The 9519-nt window shown below is 35.0% G+C and overlaps 2 protein-coding genes across 3 annotated transcripts; both read right to left on the reverse strand.

Moving 5' to 3' along the window:
• Positions 1–207: 207 nt before the first annotated feature.
• LOC111318587 (early nodulin-like protein 7) lies at positions 208–1495 on the reverse strand. The gene is made up of 2 exons (XM_022921454.2): positions 1014–1495; positions 208–816 (listed from the first exon to the last, which is right to left on the reverse strand). Exons 1-2 carry the CDS (start codon positions 1201–1203, stop codon positions 485–487), a joined length of 522 nt encoding a protein of 173 aa, XP_022777189.1. The 5' UTR covers positions 1204–1495; the 3' UTR covers positions 208–484.
• Positions 1496–1754: 259 nt separating this feature from the next.
• EMB2083 (AAA-type ATPase family protein) lies at positions 1755–9242 on the reverse strand. 2 transcript variants are annotated; one of them, XM_022859281.2, is made up of 11 exons: positions 7748–9242; positions 6423–6595; positions 6084–6185; positions 5784–5948; positions 5515–5655; positions 5079–5237; positions 4152–4237; positions 3797–3875; positions 2751–2873; positions 2280–2336; positions 1755–2190 (listed from the first exon to the last, which is right to left on the reverse strand). In XM_022859281.2, the coding sequence occupies exons 1-11, from the start codon at positions 9078–9080 to the stop codon at positions 1975–1977; spliced, it is 2634 nt and encodes an 877-aa protein (XP_022715016.1). In that variant the 5' UTR covers positions 9081–9242; the 3' UTR covers positions 1755–1974. The 2 variants fall into 2 exon arrangements, 1 of the variants encoding a protein (XP_022715016.1); XR_016333968.1 differs by lacking the exons at positions 1755–2190; positions 2280–2336; positions 2751–2873 and adding an exon at positions 3465–3518 and having other exon boundaries at positions 3599–3875.
• Positions 9243–9519: the final 277 nt, after the last annotated feature.

Here is a 9519-nt window from a genome sequence, read left to right on the forward strand (position 1 = left end):
ACACATGAATTCCGATACACGCGCAAGTTTTCACAGTTCATAATTTCATATGATCACTTAAGGTTGAGTTCATTTAGTGGCAATTGTCATAAATTATTATACTATGTATCATCATATACACACACTCCACAAGAGAATTTATTTTCGGACCTTAAGGACCTTCAAATAACCAAAGTCCTAGAATAAGAGTCTTGATATCCTAATGTTTCAAAACTCCCACAATATAGCATTGATTACAAAATCAGATTTTTCTTTTTCTGTTTTTGGCTGTAAAAGTGAACCTTCGACAAATCAATATGAAGGAGACTTGTTAAACACTGAATTCCAATGCATAAGCAATAGCACATCATCTGAAAAATCCAACAAAAAGTTTAATTAAATGTATAGCTAAATACTAATGAGGTACAGAATTCCAACGGTTGGAATCTGTCACTGAAGAAAGAAAAAGATTGAAACAAAGCAAAGAAATAGGTTATGGTGGATATCAGACGAAAGTTACAACTGTGACAATTAGAGTAATAAAGACTGAACAAAGTGACACTGTAACTACTAATCCTGAACTAGGATGTGGCCCTGGTGCGAGGCCAACCTGAGGTGGAGATTCTGCTCTTTGGTGCAAACCCATCACCCGGATGAGCAATTTCTGATCCTTCTTGCAGTGATCAGGGGCTCCGCTGATGAAGTAGAAGAGCCCAGGCCTATCAAGATTGATAACAGTCATTCCATCGTTAAAGGAAGAGATGGGTTTGTTTGTGTTGCAATGATAGTAATCCCATTTCTCCACCACAAGGACTGAATCATTCTGATACTCAAAAGCTTCACCCAAAAAAAAAAAAAAAACATGATAGCTAAATATCAGAAACCTGACAGTAAAGGGCCTGAAAATTTAAAAGTAACTTAATCTGACCTAAAGCCAACAACAGTGAGAATTTGATTAATAAATTCTTGAAAAATTGTAAGTGATATTGATAGTGATAGGTGTAACCCAGCAAAAGGTATATAAAGAAACTCACAAAGAGAGTCCCCGACATGAAACCTTTTACTCGTTGCCCACTGGGTATAGACCGCAGTGTTATTAGCGCTAGGCTGCTGCCAACCTAGATGATCACCTACTTTGAAATGCTTGGAAGCTTCAACTGAGTCATTCATGGCAACTAGAACGAGAAAACAAGTGCAAAAGATAAAACCCCTTAAAGGTTCCATTTCTGAGTTGTTAACTTTTTTGTATTAGAAATTAAGTTCAGATCTCAAAGTAGTAAATGATAGTAGTAAGAAAAGAGATATGAGGGAACTCAGAAAAGAATTTGAAGGAAGAATTCGAATAGAAATAGAAGTTGATTGAACTTTGAAGTGTGAGGTTAGCGGGCTGGGTTTGAAGAACGTGAGAGACAGGACCGGAGTTGCGGACAGTTACGTGGTAACGTGCGTTATTGCGGTTATTTTGAAGATTGATGTCGGTTGAATTATCTGACCTGTTAACTGACGGGCTCGACTTTGAAATTAGTTGTCACCATATAATATGTAATAGTAATTTTTTAATATGATAAAAATATAACACAATAATACGATATAAAAATAATATATATAAAAAACATAAAAATAATACAACTTCAAATTTTTAAATAATCATCAATATATTAAATAAAATAAATATTTTATATTTTATATTTTCATATCAATACAAATTATAATACGATTTTTATATAAAATACGATATAAATAAAATATTTTATGTAATACTATGACTCAAACTGTGAACTCTAATTCTTTTAATGTGTAAAATTTGAACTGCCATACTAATTTAATTTCAGTGGAGATAAAATTTTCTTAAACTGTAGTAGGTACATAACATGCAAAACTGTTTTTAGGATTTCAGTGCGTACAGTTGCCCCCACTGCAACCATTGTACAATCCTTTTCTGCCTACAGGCTACCTGCATGTCTCAAACAGATTGCCTGACAGATGGCTCTTTGTTTATGAACTGCTACCAGCAATCTTCACTTTCTGGTGCATCATCATTTCTTCGAACTGAGCTCGCTTGGCAACCCTAATGTCAAGTAGACTGGGTGGCATTGGCTTAATTGAGGCATGCAATTCAACAAGATCAAAGAATTCCTGTTTTGTCAAACTTTTTTTCTCAGAAAGCGCATTGACCACAGCATCCATGAACTTTTGATTCTGCTGTAAGATCTGATATAAAAAAAATAAATAATGGATCACATAGATCGGATATTAAAATCAGTAACTAATAAGTGCTACTTGTACAAGCATTAAAATACCTCTTTTGCTCGCTCATAACACATGTGCACAATCCGCAATGCCTCCGAATCTATTTCCTGATATTCAACAATTTAGTCTACATTAGATAACAAGTACAGAGAAGAGAAGCAGTTTCCAAAATTTCCAATTGTATGTGCCATTTCATGAATTTCAACTGAGCTTGAATAGCAGCCACAGGAGACTTTGGCATAATTTATCTTAACCTTGCACTTCTCAAAACTCAATTTACAATAAAGATGCTTCAGATAAATTTTTTGAAGTAAAATAAGGAATTCAATAAAGGTTGCCTGCTTTGACTTTAGAAAAATTACGACAACAGGAAGGAGGCTGTACACCAGAAAGTACCAAAAATACCTTCTCAAAGAAAAAAGTAGAAAGCAATTAAGAATGCATACTTAGCCATATGCCAAAACATTGCCAAAATTTTCCTTTATAAGAAACAAGTGAAAGCAATAAGGATGTATCCTTACATTAATTCGATCTGCAACAAAGAAGTTAGATATGCCATGATGTTTCTCTGACAGGCCACCAAGAACAAACCTCCTTGCTGCTGACCTAGCATTGTCTGCTGTTTCAGCCCATATTGTACTTAACTGCAATAATGAAGGATATTACAATTGGATCAAGTTAATATACTGAATATGGTATCAAATATAATCTTATAATTTCCAAAAATCTAGCTCCTAACTAGAAACATAGATCTACAGTATGCAGCCTTTTCATAAAATTTTTTACAAAAGAAAGAAAAAATATGATATAAAATTAATATTGCCAAACCAAGCTTCAAACTAACATATTGTGCATCAAGGCACCCAATAACTATCCTATATGCATATCCTTGAATCACACTTAAAAATTGAATTCAAATTTTCTCAACATCAGCAATTACTATCCTATGGGCCCTACTTGTAAAGCTTTTATGGTTTAGTCACCATAAAATGATAATAGTAATAAGGGTCAACATATTGTTGCACTCCATAAGCATTCATGATGAAGCGAACATATGCAACACCAACACGCACTCAAACAAAGCATTTAATGACCATAGGAGCAACCTTGACTTATTGTGGAAATAAATTAACAAAAACCATCAACCATAACCAGTATACCAAAAATTCATAAACACATGAGAAATAAACCGAAAAAACAACTTCCTCAATCTCATAATTATTAGCTTACTCCAAAAACCACAAATTTTGAAGTTTGAAGAACTCCCCACTTTTGCTGCCCAAAACGACCTTCATAAAGAGTTTATTAGAAAACCCAAAAACTGCAGGAGGCTATTAATTACATAAGAAGGTTAATCAATTAGACTTGCCATTTTAAACAGTAGTTTGCACATTGTTAGATTTGCGATTTTTGAAGCTTCTATTCACTTGATAAGAATGCACCATTGAGGAGACTCAATAATGCAGGACATGACTTCCATATCACAATTACTATCTCTGCACCCTATCATCTTCCAGGCATGTAAATAGACATTAATGTAAATGTATGTCAAACACAGACTTCTCACCTGACCCTCACCAAACCAAAGTTCATCAGCTGCACGGGGTGCTAATTGAACAGTTATGTGATCAAGAACAGATTGCCGACTGCATGACATTAGGAAATATAAGTGAACAGTTGAAAAATAAACAATGGAGATAACTTTTAGTGCAATATTCACAGGAAAGTAGAGTGGTAAGAAAACAGTATTACAGGCAATTGAAAGGATAGTCCACTAATTAGTTGATCATAAAAATTTATTATACAGAGGATGGTCCCAAAATTAGTGATAATAAAACTATTATTATTCACCTTGGCCGACATTCTTGGCAGTTAATAGTCCTTAACAATGATGCTTATAAGCATGAATAAATGTTGCATACCTTAGCATTCCTTCCATAAATTTGTTATAATCCATTTTCATCCGAACATAACCCAATTCCCTACCTGCTCTAGGAGCAATTGTGACCTGCTCAAAAGCAACAATTAATGAATATTATACTTCCAGACATTGCATACTAACGCAATCATATGTTATTGGCCAAACAAAAATGCAATCGTATGTTAAGGTGGCAATCAATCAGGGAAACTTGATAGTCAGATCCACTTTGAAATCTAGGTTCAGTTTTACATCAATACCCTCTATATTATAACCCGAAAAAATGCACCAACGTTGACAGATTCTCAATGGAATCTTCTAGGATGCCCTTTGAATTTCAGATTTGTTCCCCATTGTACACACATACCAAAAAAAAAAAAAAACCATAGAGACAACATATATCAATAATATTGAAATGCTTTAGAAGCTCTAACAACCAGTTAGCTGCCAACTCACTTGCAGAGACTCTTTTATGTCTGAATATGATCATGACAATAAGAGTCATCATCTAGAATGGTAAAATATAATTTCAAGACCATCTCTCAGATTTTCAAAGTGTTTCTTACTAGTTGCCAAATCATCTGAGGTTTCATGTCAGGCAATGATACGGCATATGGAAGATTGTAGTTTTCTAATCAAGGTATAGTAATGACTCAAAAACCAGAGTATCAAAAGGTAATCAAATATATACTTGACCCATTTATTAACACAAACATACACACACACACACACACAGAGAAAAGGAGATAATCTAATTACTTTCTCAATCTGTCACTATGTACAGTAATTCACATTACATAAGAAATCAGATCTGCTATAAACTGTATGTCAATATCAAAACAATGCATTGAAAGAGGTGCAACACATATTACAGCTGGGCATATTGAGTTAAAAAGTATGCAAGAAATGGCAAAGCAAGTAAAGATCATACAAATTCAATATTTTTTAAATCAGGGAAGTTCACAGCTACAACAGCCATTGCCGCTTCATTTATAGCCACTTGTTTCCATGACTCATGGCTTCTCTCCTTCCTATCTAGCATACCTCTTTCTTCTATTTCTGCCGCTTGGAGCAAATCATCAGTTGTAATCTGCAGCAGTACAAAAGCAGGAAGTCAGAGCATCACTAAGAGGCAACAGGCTAAGGGCATTCATACCTAGCACTATCATCCAAGAAGTATTATCTCCAACTTCATTCATTTCATATACTGTAAAATCCTCTTAATTTTATAAAATTCGTTTCTCTGAGTTCCACTTCTCTGTTTCTAATAACTATTTCTCATCAGCAATAACCCCTTCATGAATTCCAGTAAACTAAAACAGTGTCAATTAATGAATAAGATAGTTCACAACTAAAGTTGTTAGTACCTCAGTCCTTCCATCACGGATCATATTAATAGCAGCAATCTCAACTATGTTAGCCAGCTCAGCACCAACCATTCCACTAGTCATACCGGCAATAGCCATATAGTCCACATCCTCAGCCATTGGCTTCTTGCATGCATGAACCTATAACAAGGAAATGAATTGTATAGAAAAATAAAAGCTAGCAACTAACTTTAAAAATTTAATGGAACACTTCATAATGAGAATCACTGTAACACCATTAAAGCAAAATTATGTCTGCATGTAGATACCTGCAGAATTTCCATGCGACCTATAAGCCCAGGTTTGGGGATAAAGATTTTTCGGTCAAACCGTCCAGGTCTCACAAGTGCAGGATCTAGAATGTCTGGTCTATTTGTGGAAGCAATAGTGATAACATTCCCTCTTCCTTCAAAACCATCCAAGCATACAAGAAGCTGTAGCACCACAATATTGAAAATATTTTTGTAACACATTAAAATAGGAAATGAAACAATTTTACATTCAAAAAAAAAAAAAAAGAAAAAACGTAAAATATGTATAAGCAAAATAGGTCCCAACTCCCAACAAACCTGATTTAGGGTTGCATCACGTTCTTGTCCACCAGAACCCTTAATTAAACCACGCTCTCTTCCAACAGCATCCAACTCATCAATAAATACGACTGACGGGGCCTGCCAAAAAAAAGTAAAGTGATGGCATGTTGTACTGGAGGTCAAAAAAGTAGTTCAGAAACAGCAACCAGAAAAGCAAATCAAAGCTGATACTTTAATAAATCCATTATCATGCAATAATGTTAAAAGCACCAACAAGATTGGAGTTGGACATATAAATTTTATCAATATAAAAGTAACTTAATTTATACATGCAGAAGGAAAAGAGAACATAAAACAACTAAATACAACACTTACATTTTCCCTGGCTTCCTGATAAAGTGATCGGACACGTGATGCACCAACCCCAACATATATTTCTACAAATTGAGAAGCAGAGATGGAGAAGAAGTTTACACCTGCTTCACCAGCAACAGCTTTTGCTAGTAAAGTTTTCCCCACCCCAGGGGGGCCACAAAGAAGTATTCCACCTGATTAAGAAACCAATACAACCTAAAATAAGTCAGGTGCAAATTGCTAAAAAAGTAAATAACAAGTAAACTAAAGCAAAATAAGTAAGGTATACCAACAAAACTATAAAAGGATGGCATGACTACTAAGCAAAAAGAAATAAATTTTTATTGCTATCATGTTTTACTAGGCATATACAGCCATAACAAGCGCGGAAACTGGATAAGAAGGAAAAAGTTCAATGAAACCAGAAATTGGAAGGCATCAGAAACATTTTATGAATTGTATTCCCCTAAAATGGATGACCAGCTTGCAAGGATGTGTTACCAGTAACATAAAAAACTTTATAAGCAGTTCCTTAATTTCCCTTGCAAGAATGTATGTCTATGTATATCAAAATAACATATAGACCAAATTTATTACTCCATCTAAGATCAGATTAGAGGCAGAAAGCAGGAAATGCAAATTTAATTTCAAATGATTGACTAACTGAATATAAAATGAGAACACTGGCCTTTGTGAAAAAACAATAATCTAACTGTGAGATAAAAGGATCAACGATGAGAAAAAGCACATAGATAGGAAAGAACACAAGAAAAGGTAGAAATAGGAGAAAGTTTCACTCAGTGACCAAAAAAGGAAAAAAGAAAGACACAAGTACCTCTTGTGAACAAGAAAACAGTAAGTATAATGCAACAGATTAGATTCATCGGATATTCAGTCCTCTGAATAATTAACCACTTCAAGAGTTGCCTTATAGAACTGAATAAACTTATGATTCCGATATCATATGATAGAATGGTATGGTTCTTTGAACTTTGCATTATTATCTTCATTTAGAGTTTCCTAAACATGATTAGGGGATTTACCACAGTTTTAGTCAGCCCCTATAAGTTTTACATTCCCACAAGTTTTTCCTTAAATTCACCAGAGTTTAGAATTTGGTAGTGATCTTAAAGCAAAAGGAAGAAAAAAAGGAAAAAGCTGATTCATCCAATAATAAGCTCTTATGTCTAGGCAGTCAACTCGTCAGTTATCATGCCAAAGACTAACGTAAACAAGACATAGCAACATGCTTCCATGTAGGTTTTGATTATAACTTCATTGCACAATTTCAAACCAAAAGAAAAGGAATTTTAAAATAATCTAATCCAGGTTTAGAAACTTTTGACCTGGTATTCTTACTCCTCGTCTTCGGTACATTTCCCCATGTGTGAAAAACTTCACTATTTCCTCGAGCTCAAGTCGGATTTTGCCAAGTCCTGCAACATCTGAGAACTTCACGTCCACATCCGCATCCAAATACTGTGGCAATCTCTTAGTATGTGCCCTTCGAACACGTGCCCCTGACTTCATGAATTGCATAGCCATCTTCAAATAAGGATCCTGCTCACGTCCCACTTGCTCAGCCTCATCGTCCTCACCCTCAATTCCTTCCATTTCCTTCTCCAACTCCCTTATCTTCCTTCTCTCCTCTGCATCTGCCTGCTCAATCTTCAACCTATCCTCATAATCCTTCCTCTGCTTTCTGTAACTAAGCACCACTGTCCTATAAAATATCACAAAAAACACCAATCCAAGCATAGTTGCAACATTTGAATCATTTGCCAAGTTTGCCCACATTTTTGCCATTCTCTTGGAATTCCTTCTAGCCTCACGCAATGACTCCACATACTTCCTCTTCCTAATCTCTTGCTTCTTTCTCCTCTCCTCCTTCTTTTTCTGCACCTTTGTCGCCCTTTCAATCATCCCTTTCTCTTCTCTCATCCTTGCCAACTCCTCCTTTCTTTGCCTCTTAAACTCCTCTCTTTCTCTCCTAATCTCCATAGCCCTTTTGGACTCCTTCTTTGGCTTAAACCATGACGACATAAATGCAGGCACCCTCCACAAAAACCTCAAAGATGAAGCAGGCACCTCAGGCCTCTTAATTGGAGGTGTATATGCATTAACACACAAAGATTCAATCTTTAACTCGTCCCATGAATCCCAAAACTTCCCATCACTATCTATTGAAGGCAAAACAGTTCTTAACACTCTAGAATCCTCTAAAACCACTAAAACTGGCTCCGCCCTTCGCTTCAAACTAGCACTGGGCGGCTTAATTAAATGTTTAAGTTTTCCCTCAAATTTTAAACTCAAAATTTCGGTATATGGAATCCTGCTTGTTACAATAGGAAGATTTTTCGACCATTGTTTTAGCTGCCCTGGGGTCAATGCTTCTTGGGTCTTTTTCTGAGTCTTTTTTCTATCAGATACCTTAACTGCAGCAAGAGAACTTTTTTGTGGAAATGAAGAGGAAATTATAGTTAGAGTGATGGGTAAAGCAAGAAAATGGAATTGGATTTTCTTGGTTTTATCATCACTGTCAGAACTATTACTCTTAGAGCTATAAATTTGACAAGAAATTGAAGGGTAAGTGGTGGAGAAAAATGGGTTTTTGGATTTGGGTGTTAAAGATGGAAATTTTGGGTACAGTGAAGAACCGAAAGAGAAATGATAAGCCATGAACAATTAAAAAAAGGTGAACAGATTTTAGTGACAATAACAAAAAAAGTATTTCAATGTTTTAAGAGATTGAAAGAGAGAGACTTACGTTGTGAAATGAAACTGAGACCATGAACTTAAGGATATTGAGCTTTCGATTTAGTCGACAATGAAACCTAAGACAAAGCATTTTCTTCCCTTCTTTCTCTTAAAAAGCTCTGCCCGCATAAAATTTGTCTCCAATCTACAGAAGAAAGTTCAATATAATCCAATGCTAATGTTAAACGACGCCGGTTAATAGGTTAATTAAAATCTACCTTTGAAAATTTTTTTCATTTCTTTGTCAAAAGCATATATAATTTTTTTTTTTTGGTGTTAAAATTGAAGTCTGAAGATATCTGTGGTAAATTTTAGTGTGATTTTAGTGCTTAAACTATTTCTTCAATTTTTTTTATTTTGT

This window comes from Durio zibethinus, chromosome 26 (assembly GCF_047325235.1).
Source record: "Durio zibethinus cultivar Kanyao isolate XHJ-2024 chromosome 26, ASM4732523v1, whole genome shotgun sequence".
NCBI lineage: Eukaryota > Viridiplantae > Streptophyta > Magnoliopsida > Malvales > Malvaceae > Durio > Durio zibethinus.

Excerpts from the sequence above, each read along its gene's own strand:
- LOC111318587 (XM_022921454.2), bottom strand. The coding sequence starts at position 1,203 with ATGGAACCTTTAAGGGGTTTTATCTTTTGCACTTGTTTTCTCGTTCTA. Across the intron at positions 817-1,013 it reads TCATGTCGGGGACTCTCTTT|CTTTTGAGTATCAGAATGAT; the intron begins GTGAGTTTCTTT and ends TTTTGGGTGAAG.
- EMB2083 (XM_022859281.2), bottom strand. The coding sequence starts at position 9,080 with ATGGCTTATCATTTCTCTTTCGGTTCTTCACTGTACCCAAAATTTCCA. Across the intron at positions 4,238-5,078 it reads ATTTAAAAAATATTGAATTT|GTCACAATTGCTCCTAGAGC; the intron begins GTATGATCTTTA and ends GCTTTTGAGCAG. Across the intron at positions 3,876-4,151 it reads TTTATGGAAGGAATGCTAAG|TCGGCAATCTGTTCTTGATC; the intron begins GTATGCAACATT and ends AATGTCATGCAG.